At 41.9% G+C, this 18,232-nt stretch overlaps 1 protein-coding gene across 3 annotated transcripts in view; it reads left to right on the forward strand.

Moving 5' to 3' along the window:
* Window positions 1-8,077, forward strand: part of LOC137571837 (uncharacterized) — a 330,761-nt gene extending 322,684 nt beyond the window's left edge. For 2 of the 3 annotated variants that reach the window (XM_068281532.1, XM_068281533.1), the window contains 4 exons: window positions 1,146-1,262; window positions 4,478-4,693; window positions 5,454-5,615; window positions 7,690-8,077. In XM_068281532.1, the coding sequence (XP_068137633.1) occupies window positions 1,146-1,262; window positions 4,478-4,693; window positions 5,454-5,615; window positions 7,690-8,016 (822 nt within the window). In that variant the 3' untranslated portion in view covers window positions 8,017-8,077. Of the gene's footprint in view, window positions 1-1,145; window positions 1,263-4,477; window positions 4,694-5,453; window positions 5,616-7,689 lie in introns of those variants that run through there. The other variant, XM_068281534.1, reaches the window with a different exon arrangement.
* The last annotated feature ends 10,155 nt before the right edge of the window (window positions 8,078-18,232 follow it).

Genomic DNA, 18,232 nt, shown 5'->3' on the forward strand with positions numbered 1-18,232 from the left:
CTGCCCACATTACGATTTTCTGGTCACTGCTGCCCACATTTCGATTTTCAGGTCTGCTACCTGTGTGATAAATGGGGGTCATCTGGTCACCTATACTAAAGAGGGGTGGGGTAATTTCGTTATCCATAATAAAGGGGGGTTATCTGGCTACTTAATCACTGCCACATTATATATATTTTGGCGAAACACTACTGCATCATGTGTATTTTGTAGGGAAACACTGCACATTGTGTGTATTTTGTGGAGAAATGCTGTGCATCATGTGGATTTTGTGGGCAAACGCATGCGCGGTAGTGTGCGGCTTGCCAAAAGAGACCTATCAGGAACCCCCCCCCTTGAAAATCCTGGATTTGCCTTTGATATCAAACTCACATGTAGACAGCCTGTTTCAGGCTTTTGGTCCTCATCAGTATATGGCAGGGATTGATAAGGCTGTATGAAAGTTTGGGTCACCCTGAGCTGCTTGGTTACTCTGTTGTACTCGTCCAAGCCCTATTTCATACAGCCTTATCAATCCCTGCCATGTACTGATGAGGACCAAAAGTCCGAAACAGGCTGTCTACATGTGGGTTTGATATGGCTGTGTAAAACTTAAAGCTATAGGCTTGCTATACACCAGCGGTTCTGGATGCTTGCTTGGCATAACAAGGGCGAAAAGGGATAATTTGCATATTTAGTAGTAGTGCATTGTGGGTAACCACAAATGTTCATTTATAACTGAATTATTGCAAATTTCCTTCTGTTTTAAGAAGGCAATTACACCAAGCTTTGCTTTTTTAGTAGGAGGGCTTTTTGGTTCCTTTTATCCCCCTACACATTCCTAGTAGTTTGGGTCACCCTGAGCTGCTTGGTTATTCTGTCTAACTTAAAGACAGAAGAGTTAATTTTAGGTTTGCCTGAGGTAAAATGTTTCCTGAATACTACATGCCTTATCACCATGGTGATAACTCTAGAAAAGTTATTAAAGACAGGAGATAAGCTTAGCGAATTGAGGCCATTATCTTCTTCGTCTAAAATAGAGCGGGGGGAGGGTTACAGCCTCTGTCCACAAATGTGGTGTTGGATAATAATAGAATAAGAGGCATATGATGGTGAGGAAATACTGCATGTATTAAGTAAATATGATTTGTTTTTGTTTACTTAAGGATTTTATCAGTGATCGTCTGAAAAAGCTTGGAGGAGATACCCCTTTTAATCTGTTTCTAAAGAAAGAACTTTATCATCTCACAACAGTGTTGACTGAAATTAGGAGGAGTCTACATGTGAGTACCAGCATATACTTATGAAATCCACATAATTTCTGTTCTACCTGTCAGCAGGCTCGGACTGGGCCACCAGGAACACTGGAATTTTTCCGGTAGGCCTAGCCCCTTTAACTTTAAATGGGCCCTCCCAGGCCCTGCACCGAGCAGCAGGAGAGGAGGGGGTAGAAGCGCAGGAAAGGGGGGCTTGGGCACACAGCGGGGGGAGGGGGCCCAACTGCCCCCTCCCGCACCTGGGGCCCCCCTTTCCGCACTCCCCCTCCAAAATTTTGCTCAATGGCAGTGACCGGGCAAGGAACTACTTACTTCTCCTGCGTTCCAGGTGCCGGGGATCTGCATCACCAATGCCTCTCACTATATTCCTGATTAGCAGAAGTACAGTGAACGGCATTGGAGATGGAAAATACGTTGCACACAGAGTCTCTGTGGCAGAACATCGGTGTCTAGATCCAGGATGAGGTGAGTCCCTCCCATCCTGGTGTCGTGGGACACCGATAGCCAACTACCTATAATGGGGACACCTATAGCTAGCTACCTATACTGGGGACACCTATAGCTAGCTACCTATACTGGGGACACCTATAACTAACTACTGGGGACACCTAAAGCTAACTACCTATACTGGGGACACCTTTAACTAACTATACTGGGACACCGATAGCGACCTACCTATACTGGAGACACCTATATTTACCTATACTGGGGACACCTATAGCTAACTATCTATACTGTGGACAACTATAGCTAACTACCTATACTGGGGACACCTATAGTTAACTACCTATACTGGGGAAACCTATAGCTAATTACCTATACTGGGGGCACCTTTAGCTAACTACCTATACTGGGGACACCTATAACTACCTATACTGAGGACACCTATAGCTCACTACCTATACTGGGGACACCTATAACTTGCTACATATACTGGGGACACCTATAGATAACTACCTATACACCTACTGTATACTGGTGACACCTATAACTACCTACACTGGGGGCAACTATAGCTGACTACCTATACTTGGGACTCCTGTAACTTGCTACCTATACTTTTGCCTCAGTCCCTGCATGCTCTAAGGCTGGCCAGCAATGCAGGCAGTAGCACCCAGCAAAGCACCCAGCCCTCCCCAGCCAGCCCTGGCTACCTAATACTGATATATATGGGCATGTGACTTTTCTGAGGAACATGGCTATTTAATTTATGTATACAGGGCCCATTTGGTTACTAAAATATTTTATTTTGATGCACCTGGCTATTTTTTTGTTTACTGTAAGACACCTAGCTACCTAATTATTTTATCTGGAGGTGTGTGACTACTTAATATTTTTATCTAGCGGCATTTGACTACTTGATGAATTATCATGAGGCATTTGTTTCATATGACCGGTCACTTGTGAAAGCTAGTTCTGAGCAACACAACTTATACACATTTATGTGAGAATCCACTGTCCCCAAAGTGAAATGCTTCCTCTTTGTCCTCCCCCTTCACAGAGCAGGACAGAATGCTCAGTGTCTAAACTATCACCCAAAGTGATCATGAACAACAGTAATCTTGCATTTGTATATAGCTTATATGTAGTAAGTGCAGATTAGTGTGGAAACGTAAGAAAGATAAGAAAGCTGGTGCAGCTGAATCGATTTCTTGTTCTCTCTGATGCAAGTGGTTATATTAACACAGGTGAAGAATGATTTGGAATGATTTGCAGTACGCCTTTCACAAACATGTGCAATTAAAACATATGAAAAATATTTAATACTGCAATAGGCTACATAGTAGAGGTAGAACATCAGCACAAGAGCCAAAGTGTCATTCTTTATATAAATAATAAAGATGACACCCTTCAGATGCCTGCCACTTCAGCTTCTGTTTAAGGCCCGGTTCACACGGGCATCTCAGGGTAGCAGCGGCGCCTCATTAAGCTGATGCCAAATGCTTTTCTGCTACCGAGCAGAAAAGCATTTGGCAACCTTCAGCGGCAGTTCCCCTTCATCACGTCTTGACTCCTGTAGGGGGACACAGAATGCCGAATGGAGCAGATCCTACAGATAATGCCCGGGACAAGATGACTAGTGCAGCATTTACACGAATGACGGGAAACGCTGGTACCATCATTCAAACTAGCACTTCAATTCATATGAATGAACGTAGCAGTTGATCCCTTTTAATCGTTCCTTTCATCACTCACTAGAAACAAAGTCTTTACCACCTCCAAGCATCCATTTGAACCAGCTCAATGAGGCAATTTGCTTTTGGAAGTTGGAGGTTTACATTTGTGTTCTAAAAACCTCTATAAAAACAAAACAAAAAAAAAAAAAACCTTTTGTCCTTTCTGTGATGGGAGGCTTCGCTCATCTATAGTGATATTGTGTAGTTCATTTTACTTCACCATAACCAGATTTAAGCTGTTGAAACGTCTGAGTTTTGAAATGCAGTTTTCACTAAATATCTTTGCTTATGAATGTTTCATTTTTAATTACTTTCTACCAGGCCAAATTAGCTTCTAGCTATCTTCATCTAGCCTTTTTGTATCAGAACAAAAAGTGGTAATAGGCACACAGAGCCACTGGCTGAATCTTCCACGGCTGTTTATCTGTTTAATAAAGCAGATTATTTGTCAGGTTGATTTAAAGCGGATCCAAAATGAAAAACTAACTATAACAAGTAACTTGTCTATATATCTTATCTAAAGTTGAGATAGTTTACACAGCATATCTAGCTGCAAACAGCTTCAATAGAATATGATTAATTATTCCTGTAATACAATGAGAGCGGCCATGTTCTGTTTGTCATCATTACACAGGTAATCTGCAACTACATCTCCAGCCCTCAGCTCACTCTCTCCTCCTCCTCCCCTCTGCCTCTGAAATCACTGGCTAGTAGCCTCCTCCTCCTCCTGCCCAGACAGAGCTCCCATAAACCCTTGCTACATGGGTCTGAGTGCCTTGGCATTTTGGAGAAGCTGTGGGCGAGGCGTGTTTAGTTTATAGGGAATTAAGAGTATTAAAACAAAAAGAAAAAAGTATTTGGCTTGGGGAATGCCCCATAAACTACTGTATATGTAAGGAACACAATTATGCAATGTGTAAAAGTTCATCTCGGATCCACTTTAAGATCACTCGCAGATCACCAGGTGCTTTATGAAAACCAACCGAAAAGGAACATTGCTGACTGGGAGTTTAGATTAATGTCTTCCTCTCCCTATTGTTGTAGATAATAAAGAACTCCCTGGAATCATCTGACACCTTAGGTGACCAGCTGCCTGAGTTGGATGCGATTACCACTGTTCAGGACTTGTACCACAAGAAAGCACCTGTACAGTGGTGCAAGAAGGAATGGGGCTTCCCTTGCCCATCTGACTGGTCTCTATCTACATGGATCCAAGACTTGCAGCACAGAATAGCTCACTTTGACAAACTTCTGCAGCTTGTAAGTACAATAGCATGGCCTATTATTGTGAATTATTTTATTTTAATTCTTAGAAAATTGACTTATTGCACATTTAAACTTTTAACGGATTTATTTTCCTAGTCAACAAAACTGTGTAGAGGTTTACAGGAAGTCTGTTTTTCTCAAAACATCTTGAAAGTCCCCAAACCTGGGCTCCTCTAAACAAAAATGTTATCTTGTGATACCAAGTTTAAAAAAACGAAAGAAAAAAACTTTGGAGTGCAGGTGGTGCTATTATGGTCTAATTCAGGGATGTCAACCTCCAGGCTTCAAGGGCCGAGCTCCTCACACATTTGTTGCACCGCTCAGTTGAATTGAGAGGACTGAAACAGGAAAGGTGAGGTTCATCAAGTAGAATACACTTCTCCATTTCTCAGTCCATCCTAAACACTGGTGTAGATATGGCCCTCGAGGACTCGAATTCGATACTTCTGGTTCCAGTTCAATAGATTGTTTTCTTCTTCGGGCCCGACACCACACCTGAACTCTTAAGCTGTTATTTCAATCTATTGAAGCACAACCTTAAGAGGCACTGTGGCCAGATACCTGTAGGAATAAAAAATTGTAAGTCGTTTACCTCCCCCCCCCCCCCAAAAAAAAAAGCAAGGCATGTTTATTTTTAAATTATATTTTCTTAATTGATGTTGCTGAATATAAACCATGTCCTGTAGTATTATATTGCTAATTAGTATGTACTTGCGCTGTTTATCTTTTTGAGTTTGTTAATTTTCATTACTAGGGTCGTGAAAAAATGCCAACATACTGGTTTGGAGCATTCCATAATCCTAAGGGCTTACTCTCTGTGCTTAGGCAAGAGGCTGTCCGGAAGTACTCAGAAAGAACTGGACATGCAGAAACAATAGAACTGCAAACTGAAATTACACAAAGGGATAAAGAACATGTAAGAGTTGTCTTTTTGTTTTTTACTTTACTTTGTTTCTCACATTACACTAAAAAATACATGTAGATCTGTTTTCAGGTGAATAGGTTTTTCCTATGTACTTTGAAGAGGCTAAGTATACCTGTTTTCAAGTTACATTAATCTTTAGGATACATCATAGTTTTGATGTGATCTCTCTTACAGAACCCTTCAAAAGCAAGGCATTACATGAGTCACTTTATGATGTTTTGGGTTGCACAATGCATTCCTCTGTATTCTTATGGTTAAAAGATTAATGCCTACTAATAGTGTATAGCCCAGATACAGACTTACAATACAGAGTTAAGTGGCAGACCGTTGTTTCAGATTATTTAGCCATCTTCAGTGCAAGATATGGAGGTCCATATCTAATATTGTGAGGTTTGAGCAAACAGAAAATTGAGTTATCCTGTCCGGTCATGAAGGTTGCCCCAATTGTTATAAAGAACCTCATCATTGCCAAGTTTTTGGCTACACACTGAGGTATGGTTTCAACATTTTTATCTTCATAATCAGGTCTTCAAGTAGAATAAAACTAACCCTAAACTAACTATTCATTCAGAAAACTTGCCATTCTGAAGTTATGATAGATATGAATTTTCTGATCCAGCTACTATCTGAAAAGGTCAATTTCAATCACCTGGACATGCTGCAGAAACAACAAGCATGCCTAGGTGTACTGGATATGTTTCTGGAGCTTTACATGCGTGTAGAAACCCTTTGAAGCTCATGTGTACCCAGTATTTATACATAGTGGGTAATCCTGTACCACAGTTCACCCTATGCTGAAACATACACTGTGTAGGGAAAACTTCGACCCCATGCAGGGTGGGGATACACTCTCCCCCTTCAGTTCCCTGCTCACCAAAACGATAAGTTGTTCTAGGCGTATCACAGTATCTTTGCAGACAAGATTCTGAAGTGAGAAACACAGAAAGCCACTTTTCATAGTGTAAAATGATTTTTTAATATGGCTCAAAAGCCCCACACTCCATAAAACGTACCAGATACAAAAAGAGTTAAAAGCATATCTCACAACTCCATAGCACAAGCAGGTCTCTTGGTTTCTCTGCCAGCGGTCCTCCGTCTCATGTTGATTCAGCAGCGTGCGTGTCTCGAGCTCCTCCCTACGCGTTTGTCACTAGGGGGCATGACTCATCAGGGGCTAAGGCACGCAATGCTACTGCTATTCATATGCGAATGCCCGCCCAGTTCCCTCCCTCCTCGCTATGGAGCCCAACTAGGGTGTGTGTTATTGGCTTACCAGCAACCGAGAGACCTGCTTGTACTATGGAATTGTGAGATATGCTTTTAATTCTTTTTGTATCTGGTATGTTTTATGGAGCGTGGGGCTTTTGAGCCATATTAAACAGTCATTTTTATGCTATGAGAAGTGGCTGTGTTTCTCACTTTTAAAAAAACAAACAAATAAAAATAAATAGTAAATTTTTTTACAAAAAGAAACAAATATACATAAAAAAAACAAAACACTGGGGGAGTGATCAGACCCCACCAACAGAGAGCTCTGTTGATGGGGAGAAAAGGTAGAGAAAGGGGGGGGGGGAATCACTTGTGTGCTAAGTTGTGCTAGGGCAATGCAAATCATTACTCTCAGGTTATGTACCTGTGGCTAGCAGAGGCATCCAGATACAATGGTGTAGAGCGCAGTTTTTAACCAAAAGTGCCATGATGTGAATCTGTATAATAGGATCAGAGAAGTGCTGAACCAATACTTTCAAAGTCACCAATGAATAGTGGATTGGCAACTAACAGTTCAGTCAAATCTGATAATACATCTCCACTTTACCGGTTCCAAAGATCAGATTTAGGCTAATGAAGATGTGTGCTGTCACTACTAGACGTACATATCAAACAGTAAAATCCTGAGACTACATCAAATCAGGTCAGATGAGGAAAACCATGCTCTTTTACAGTCTCATGATTTCTGCTTTCATGGGTATAAATAGTTGGACAGCCCAAACAAAATTTAGGCCACCCAAATCATATAAATACATGACATTTATTTACTCATGCTGCCTAAATTATTCATTTCTAGATCAGAGATCCACCCCATGAAGGCATGTTTGTCTATGGAATTCACCTCTGGGGAGTGCTCTGGAACAAGACAGATGGAGAGATTATGGACTCGCCACAGAAGCAAACCCTAAATCCGTTGCCAGTCATCCATGTGCAGTGTTTGCCCATCTCTGAGAAATGTGGAATTAATGATGTTCCAAAAGTATCAGATGTCTACACATGTCCAGTGTATCTGTCCTCAACCTCTGTTAAAGATCCTGTTTTTACTCTAGATATACACAAAGAAAACATTGCCAGTTCTCGATGGGCACTCCGAGGTATGAAAGCAACTATACACCCTTTCTAGTATGTCTGATCACCTGGAGATACAATGTAAAGTTGTGGAGACAGTTACTTGGTTAAAGAGACACTGAAGCGAGAATAAATCTCGCTTCAGTGCTTATATTCAGCAGGGGCATGTGTGCCCCTGCTAAAACACCGCTATCCCGCCGCACAACGGGGGTCCCTTACCTCCCCAATCCCCTCGTGGAGTCCCGGGCAGCGTTTCCGCATTGATGCAGGGCTAACCGCTGCAGCCCTGCCTCACGCTCGTCTGTCAGCGCGTATCTCCGCCTCTCCCCCGCCCCTCTCAGTCTTCCTCCGTTGAGAGGGGCTGGGGAGAGGCGGCGATGCGCCACTGATAGACGCACTGTGAGGTAGGGCTGCAGCCGTTAGCCCTGCCTCAAGAGCAGCAAAATCTACAACCAAGTTGGTCGTAGATTTTGCAGGGGGGGAATTTGGGGGGGTAAGGGACCCCCGTTTAGCCGCGGGATAGCGGCGTTTTAGCAGGGGCACACATGCTGCTGAATATAAGCACTGAAGCAAGATTTATTCTCGCTTCAGTGTCTCTTTAAGCACTGTGATTATTTATTATTACATATTTCACAGTGTAGCAGAGTTAGAGGGGCACTGTTTTGAAATAATTCATAAGCAGGTAAAGAAAAAATAACATGAATGTGGTATAAGTGTGAAAGAAAAGCAAATGAGGAAGAAAAAGTAAATCTGATGACTCGCACTAACTACAGGCTCTCTAGTGGCTGGATAGTGTGTCTGCCACAGGAGACTTGGGTTTGAATCTCGGCTCTTCCTGTTCATTAAGCCTGCACCTATTCAGGAGACCTTGGGCAAGTCTCTCTAACACTGCTACTGCCTATAGAGTGTGCCCTAGTGGCTGCAGCTCTGGCGCTTTGAGTCCGCCAGGGGAAAAGTACAAAGTAAATGTTCTGTGTCTTGTTTTGCCTATCACTTGTGTACCCAGCAAGAAAGCAGCGGAGCAGCTCACTGACTTGTCGGGGCCAACAAAAGCAGTTGGAGTTAAACGAAAAAATGGAAAAAAAAAAAGTCCCGCAACCTTCCCTGCTTGCATGCCATGAGAGCAAAGTTAGGAACGTACCAGCGTTCCTACAACATGAAAGCAGAGAGGGTTCCACATTTGTTTTTCTCAATTCTACCACATCCATGTTCTGTTATTTACTTTAACTGCTAATGGAATATATCACAATAGTGCCCCTTTAAAGGGCAACTATCAATTAAATCAAATTTCTCAAACCCCATTAATAAAACCTATACTACACATTTTTTACCGGAGAAACAGAATCACATAAAAATACTGACGATGTCAGATCCCAGAACAGTCCATGTTTACAGGGGGGGGGGGGGGGGGGGTGATCATAGACTGTTTTGAGATCCAATGGAGTCAGCATCTTTATGGAACACCATTTCTCAGGTCAGGGTATGCTTTACTAATAGGGGTATGAGAAAAGTACTTTTAGGTGGCATAGAAATACCAAATGAAAAATAATTTCAGCAAACAAGAAAATAAGATTTGTTGAATTACATTTCTCAACTTTTCCTTCATATAAATCTTATTTATTTTACATGAACAGAATTTATGGTTTTAAGCATATATCTATTATAATAACATTTTCATATAATATAATTTACTGATTAAAAATACTGTACTTAAATCTTTTGTAAATACTGAATTTTATGACGAAATAAAATAAAAAACAAAATTCAAGAGACAAAGAAGCTGTTATTTTCTGTAATTTATTTTTGGAAGCAGTGTATCTACTAGTGACGTATTTCAACTACTGCAAGGAATGCACAATTTCTCGAATGTTGGCCACACACAGCAATTTCTAAAAAATCGTATCAATATGTATATAGTCAAGAGCAAGGCTATGCAATCTATTGGAACTCAGGCCCACGCGTTTCATCACCGTCGTGACTCATTCAGGGCTCCTGAATAAGTCACGACGGTGATGAAACGCGTAGGGCGGAGCCTTAGAAACGTGATGGCGTCATACTAAGGAAGAGGGGAACCCAGTGGCATGCGCTCTATACCGCGGATTAAGCTGCTGTTACTGTGGGACCCACTGTCTGGAGATTTTATGAAATAATCACTGGATCTATTTTTGAGAGACTCGGCTAATGTATATACGCAGTGTGACAAGACACGCTTCTGGTGAGTGGGGCCACATAGGGGGAGTTTGAATCATATCCTTCCCGAGGTGGTGGCACTACCCCCAGGAGTGCAAACACGTGGTGCTGACTACAGCTGTATTTTGGCAATACTTTGCACTATGTGCATTTGTCTGTGATTGCTTACAGGGTATTAACCTCTGTGAGGGTTATTGAATTGCAGTAATTCCTGGCTATTGATTATCTCTGAAGGTGAAGTGACCTTTTCATTGCTGCGATCCTGTCACATTCTTTTACCATTTGGAGCGCAGTGATATTTTAAAAATTAGCATTTTACAATTGAAAAAGTACCAAACAGTTGGTGAAAAAAGTACTATTAAAATTATTTAGAGTATTTTCTTGCTTGCTGGTTGCAAGGTGTGAAAATATTACCTAGAAGAAAAAGTGAATTTGCGGATGGGCCAATGTGGGCACAATGTGAAGAGAACCCAGACTGGTTCCACTGAAATGAATAGAAAATGGTGTATTGTGTTCAACAAGATAGCTGATAATGCTGCTTGTTTGCGAACACTGCATTCACTGGCATAAAGCAACAGTGATAGCTGGAAATCTTGTAGTGAATACCTGAAGTGCCATTGTACGTTGGTAAACCTACATTTTGTTGTTCCTTAATTACAGGATATTGCCATCTAGTGTGGCAATATTAGGTCCCTTGAATAGCATTACTGTATATTGCAACGGAGTACCATCATAGTATATTTGTGTGGTAAAATTGCCTGAAATGATTGCTGTATTTGTGTGTTTTTCTTTGATTAGATGGAAATACCCAGTCCATTGATAAATCTATTAAAAACCATTTCCTGGTGTCTGTAGACCTTAACCTATTTTGGTTCCTGGACGTAGTTTCTACGTCCAGGAACCATGCGCGCTACCGCGCGCCCCCACGGTCGATCGTGCACGCACACTCCCGGCCGCGGATTCGGTAGCCAAGGAATCAATGTATCGGGCTACGGAATCCGATCATTGATTCCTCTCCCCCGCTGAAAAAGCGACAGCTTCTCTCGGAAGCTGAGCTTTTTCTGGCCGTCTTCTTCCTGATGTGTCACTCTAAGCGCGTGCTACGCTTAGAGTGACGTCATGTAAACAAACTCATGGCCGCCATCTTGTGGCCAAAAAGTAATACTACACCTGAAAAAAAAAAAAAAAAAACAGAATTAACACACATTTACATTATAAATCTATTGTTTACCTCCCACCCTCCCAAAAGTACCCAAATAAAATGTTTAGTATAAAAAAAACAAAACCATTACAATAAAAAAGAAAAAAAAAACATGTAAATATTTACCTAAGGGTCTAAACTTTTTAAATATTTCTATATTTTTTTTTTATTTTAAACTTGTAAATAGTGATAGATGCAAAATGGAAAAAAATGCACCTTTATTTCCAAATAAAATATTGTCGCCATACATTGTGATAGGGACATAATTTTAACGGTGTAATAACCGGGACATATGGACAAATACAATACGCGAGTTTTAATTATGGAGGCATGTATTATTTTAAAACTAGAATGGCTGAAAACTGAGAAATAATGAATTTTTCCATTTTTTTTCTTATTCCTTCTGTTAAAATGCATTTACAGTAAAGTGGCTCTTGTACCCCCCAAAATGTACCCCCCAAAGAAAGCCTAATTGGTGGCGGAAAAAACAAAATATAGATCAGTGCATTGTGATAAGTAGTGATAAAGTTATAGGCTAATGAATGGGAGGTGAACATTTCTCACGTGAAAACGACGGAACCTGAATGGGTTAAAATGGAACTAAACTCAAAACTTCCTCTCTGCTCTAAAAGATTAGCCACAGCATGATAACCTTTATGGAAAAAAAAAATCTTCATTACAATTTAAGGACATCCTAAAATAAATTCAGTTTTACCTGGTTTCACTTTTGCAGAAGGCACTGAAAGGGTTAAACCTGTGTTTACTATATGGAGAGCTTCCTCTCTGGAGCTCTCCTGTAGTCTTTTCACAGTTGCTAATAAGAACTAATTAGACACAAGGATATACATGACTGCACCACACTCTAAAATCAAAGCTGCACGCTATGCTCGCTCTTGCAGCACAGCATACCATCCTTCGTTGCGCCCGTTGCTTACATAGCAATGTGCGTTCCTTTAAATGCCGGCCGCTGCTGTGAAGAATTGCGACTGCAATACTTCACTAGAGTGGCCACTACTATGTTAATTAACAGTTACTAGGTTAATTAACATAGTAGCGGTTACGATACTTCACAGCAGTGGATGGCATTTAAAGGAACGCGTGTTGCTATGTAAGCAATGTGCGTAACTAAGGATAGTACGTTACACTGCAAGAGCGTGCAGCCTTGAATTAAGAGTGCGGTGCTGTCATGGAGCTTGCGCTGCTATAGCAGCACAGCTTCATGGATCAGCCCATTGTTTGCTGTGCAAGAGTTTGGTCCACTTGAAGTCAAAATCCATTTTATGCTTCCTTAAAAATGTCCCTTACATGCTGTGCTAAAAAGTCACTCTCCCCACTTCAACAAGGACAAAAAAAAGTTTTTTTGCTTGCTGCCAATAAGCATGTGCCGTTCCTTTTGTTTACTGCATTTTATATCCTCGCACCATCAGGACGACTATGGTACATCAGTACTGTCAAGGATTCTATTGGGCTTCTGCATTGCTAAATGTAGGCACATTCCAGGCTTCTACCTCAATGAACTGGACAGAATTCAGAAATGTCAGCAACACAAATCGCTGAATGTAGAATATATATTTGAGTGGTCAACAAGACACAAAAAACAAAACAGGACTGGTGCACCAAAAACAACATTTTAATTAAATAAATGAGGCAATGGTGCCTTGGGTGGAGAATGTAATGAATAAGCAAAGATCTTGATTATATGAACAAAACATAACATGGAATTACCTGTAAATGTCTTTATAGCTTATTAGAAGACAGTTATTACTAGGGGAGTAATTATCATTTGAAATAAGACAAGAGTCACACTTTCATATCTACATTGCAGATCTTTCTTTTGCTTACATCTAAGCATCCAATATAACAAAAATCCACAGCTATCATACAGATTTTAAAAAACATTATATAATTTATTTCAGTGCTAACATGTAAATAGCTTCCGCAGCTCCCCTAGCCGACTTGAAACACATGTCAACAGACCAACAATCACTGTATGGAAGGAGAAATTATGTCGTTTATCCCTCACTTAGGGCCATATGCAATTCCCTTTTTCACCTGAGTTTTCTACTCGGAGATAAGTTTTCATCTTCAATTTAAAATCTTTCCAGCACTTAACAAAAAAAAAAGTACCAAAAGTAGGTTAAAAAGTACTATCAAGATTATTTGAGTACTTTATTGCTTGCTGACAGCTTAAAAGGCATTTTATTGACAAGTTTAAAAATTTCACCTAGGAGAAAAAACTTAGGTGAAAAATTTAGTTGCATATGCCCCTTAGTGCTACTGAACGGCTCAGCAAATATGGCAGGACTGAATAGGACTGTGATTCAAGTCTTCCAGGGCAGGCGAAAAACACTTCCTACATAATAAAACACCTTAAAGCCCCATACACACACTCAACAGCGGTCTTTTAACCTGCCTGGCGTTCTATTAAGATCGCCAGGCAGGCTGCGGGAGGGTTTTTTTTTAATAAAAAAAAAACTATTTCATGCAGCCAACTGAAAGTTGGCTGCATGAAAGCCCACTAGAGGGCGCTCCGGAGGCGATCTTCCGATCGCCTCCGGCGCCCAGAATAAACAAGGAAGGCCGCAATGAGCGGCCTTCCTTGTTTTGCTTATATCGTCGCCATAGCGACGAGCGGAGTGACGTCATCGACGTCAGCCGACGTCGTGACGTCAGCCGCCTCCGATCCAGCCCTTAGCGCTGGCCGGAACTTTTTGTTCCGGCTGCGCAGGGCTCAGGCGGCTAGGGGGGCCCTCTTTCGCCGCTGCTCGCGGCGAATCGCCGCAGAGCGGCGGCGATCAGGCAGCACACGCGGCTGGCAAAGTGCCGGCTGCGTGTGCTGCTTTTTATTTCAGCCAAATCGGCCCAGCAGGGCCTGAGCGGCAGCCTCCGGCGGTACTGGACGAGCTGAGCTCGTCCAGACCGCCCAGCAGGTTAAGGCGCGTACACACGCCATACCGCCGCAAAGGACGGGTCCGCCAGACCCTCCCGCCGAGCGGACTTTTAGCAGACAGTAACGAGTGTGTACAGTCAGCGGATCATTCAGAAACAGCCTTATCAGTCCGCCGACAGCACGTACACACGCACTACTGTTGGTTGAATGTCCGCCCAGCGGGAGGATCCGGCGGACCAGTCATTGCCGCTGGTAGTGCGTGTGTACGCACCTTTAGGCTCTCACAACTTTTCTTGTGAAACACCTAAAAAAATAAATAAATCTCTTGCTATTGTTCAAGCAGCTGATAAGAAGTCAATTCAACATTTGGATCGACTTCTTGTCAGTCTTATCAGCTGCTTGAATAATAGCAAGAGATTTTTTTTTTTTAGGCGTTTCACAAGAAAAGTTGTGAGAGCCTAAAAGACCGCTGTTGAGTGTGTGTATGGGCTTAAAGGGAGAAATAGTCAAAGACTACATACAATCCTTATGTTAGAGTATAATGCTGCAATTCTCCATTTAACACTTCTTGCCCATCTGGAACAATCTTGCCTCAGAGCTGCTTGGCACACACTGTTCCAGTCACAATAAAAAATGTGAGCTAATCTGATTATTAAAGTTTTATACGTTATAATTCTTCACAAAACAAAAACAAAAAACATCATGCTTGTGTTGCAGCAGGAATCAAACTTATCTCTACCTGGAAATCAGTACTCCAAAATATGTATTTTATAGGCTACATCTTTATTTAAATGCACTGTTTGTACAGTATTGGTAAATCGTGCAAATAGGGTGCTGTGGAAATAGCCACTAGTAGTATTTTTGCAAAATTACTGATATTCTACTATTGGTACATAAAGTGGTCATTTTGATAGTAAAATATGGGTACAATTTACTGATATTTTACTATCGCTAATCCTAACTCTTTTCTACCACTCTACCAATGCCTAACCGTAACGTCTCCCCAACCAATACCTAACCCTGACCGTCCCCCCACCACCACCGACCACTAACCCACAGCTGTCCATGCCGCCTTACGACAAATATCAGCATTGTTTGGGCATCCTATAGGCACTTATGTTAATAGCAGCTAGAAATGAAAATAAGGGAGTCCGAGGCACCCGACAAAATAGCGGGTGTGTACAAACTGCAGCTACAAATAGTGGGCACACAAATTTCTTTTTATAGCTGTTATTAACAGGGAAGCCTATGGAGAGCTCAAACTTCAAGTGCCCGATTTTCCGGTTTCCAGTAAAACAGCATTTAACAAACGCTGAAACAGACTGATGAAACAACTTACGCTTTCACCTAAAAGCATAACACTTATTAACAACAATCATTACAGTATAACAATCATACTTTTGTAATGGAAAAAGAAAATAACAGACAGCAAGACACATTTTATTGAAACAGTTTAAATGACAATCTTCATACAGTGTGTTTGTTCAAACAGGTAAGAAAAAGCAAAACAAAGTGACATGACTTCTCACTTCAAGGCTACAGTTTATATGCATGTTGTGCCACCAAGTGTGTGTGTGTGTGTGTGTGTGTGTGTGTGTGTGTGTGTGTGTGTGTGTGTGTGTGTGTGTGTGTCCGTGCATGCAAATGGTCATCATAATTTCTTTAAATTATTGACAAATTGATCAAGAAATATGCAGAAAGCAGAGAGATGAACCGGTTGCCCTGAACAACCAGTAGAATTCTTGTTTTATTTAACAGCTGAAATCTCACTGGTTGTTCAGAACATCTGTTTTACTTTAGCCCCAGTTTTCAGAGTACCTTTGTTCATAAATCAGCGGCTCTGTACTTCCCAGGATCCCAAAGTATCTCAGCAGAAACGTTTCAAATCTGCATCAATGAAATTGCATGTTGTACCTTTTGATCTGAATGGAGGTACAGAATTACTTTTTGTCAAAATACTTAGAAAATCTCTAGCCTTGCTGCAATGGATCCCCAGTTCCATCCTTGCTGCCCAAAGTTTCTATGTTCTCACTGTGTCTGAGTGGGCTTCCTCCACGCACTCTGGTTACTGCCCATATCCCATCCCATACCAAAACAGAAATTAGTTAATTGGCTTCCCTCTAAATTGGCCCTAGATTACGATGGATATTATGACCTTAGTAGGAATTTCATTGGAAGCTCCTCTGAGGAACAGTTAGTGACAAGATTAACAAAGTGCTGCAGAGGATCTCAGCACTATATAAATAACATTTTTTTCAGGCGAGTGAAAAAAAATGTATAGCCATATGAGACAAAAAGGTACACACACCCCTTTAAATTCTGTTGCCCCCTGGGATTGGGACATAATTTGGGTGACAATTCAGAGCTCAATGCTGTACAGACATGTTTTTAGCCTCTAGGCTAGAGCCATGTTCTGTTGCTATGGAGGGTGAAGGAAAGCCAATACAGCAGCAGAGAAGGAACAGTGTGGGTAGAAGAATGCCCTTGCCAGCATTTGTATGAGTTGATCCGCAAGGTAGAACACTCACTGATGCATCGAGGGAGATAAGGGGCTGCTGTACACATGCTGTATTCTTGGCAGAGGCAGCCCCAACTGGCTGTCTAGGCCAAAAACCATCTTACGTGTGTACAAGGCTATCATTTTTTTGAAAATATCAGCAGTGGCCCATGCCAGTTGCATCATAGAGCCAAATTAAACCCTAGCCAATGTATTGCGGTCAAGATATAACAACTGTACCATACAAAGTAAACCATGTCTCTACTAAAGGAGAGGATAAACAGGCAGTGGATGAACTGTGGCAAATGCAAAATCAATGTTACTTGAAGGGGATCGGAGATGAATAACTATAACAAGTAACTTGTCTATATATCTTATCTAAAGTTTAGATAGTTTACACAGCAAATATAGCTGCAAACAGCTTTAATAGAAATGATTACCGTATATACTCGCATACAAGCCTAATTTTTGACCCCCAGAAAGGGGGTCAAAAGTTGGAGGGGGGGGGGGGGGGGTTGGCTTGTATGCAAGTGTTTTTTACTGGTGGTCGGTGGTCCGCGCTCCCCCTCCCCCCGCTGCTATTACCTGCTTTAGGCAGCGGCCGCTTCCTAATCCGGGTTCCCCTCTCATGTTCCATATAAGTGATCACTGCTGTGACGATGCAGGGGGCAGGAAAGAGTAGTTCCCCTGGTAACGTCGATACACATCGCCGTTACAGGAAGCCGCGCTCTTTCCTGCCCCCTGCATCGTCACAGCAGCAGCGCCGGGCGCGCTGCGGTGATCACTTATACGGAACAAGAGAGGGGAACCCGGATTAGAGGAAGTCGCTGCCTAAAGCAGGTAATAGCAGCGGCGGCTGCGGGGAGGGGGCGAGGACCACAGACCACCACGAAAGCCACTACCTCACTATACTGGGGAACTACCTGCTAATACTGGGCACTTTACTAGCTATACTGGGCCACTATGCTAGCTATACTGGGCACTACCTACCTATACTGGGCACTATACTAGCTATACTGGGACACACTGGGGGGATCACGCGGCCTGCACCAATCCAGCATTTCCTACCCCCTTATATAGGGGTCACTCATTTTTCCCTGGTTTTTCAGGGAAAAGTTGGGGGGAGGGGGTCAGCTTATATGCGAATATATACGGTATTTCTTCCTGTGATACAATGACAGCAACCATGTTGTTTGTAAACATTACACAGAGGCAGGCTTATCTGTATCTTGATCACTAAGCCTGTGAAAAAAAACCTAATCCCTCTCCTCCCTCCTCCCCTCTGCCTCTGAAATCAATGGCTTGTAACACCTCCTCCTGCCCAGACTGAACTCCCATGAGCCCTAGCTACTGCCAAGGCTCTCTGAAAACCTGTGGGCGTGGTTTATTTAGTTTATAGGGAATTAGAGTATTAAAACAAAAACAAAAAAGTATTTGGCTTGAGGATTGCCTTATAAACAATAGCAAAGGAACACAATTATGCAATGAGTAAA

This window comes from Hyperolius riggenbachi, chromosome 4 (assembly GCF_040937935.1).
Source record: "Hyperolius riggenbachi isolate aHypRig1 chromosome 4, aHypRig1.pri, whole genome shotgun sequence".
NCBI lineage: Eukaryota > Metazoa > Chordata > Amphibia > Anura > Hyperoliidae > Hyperolius > Hyperolius riggenbachi.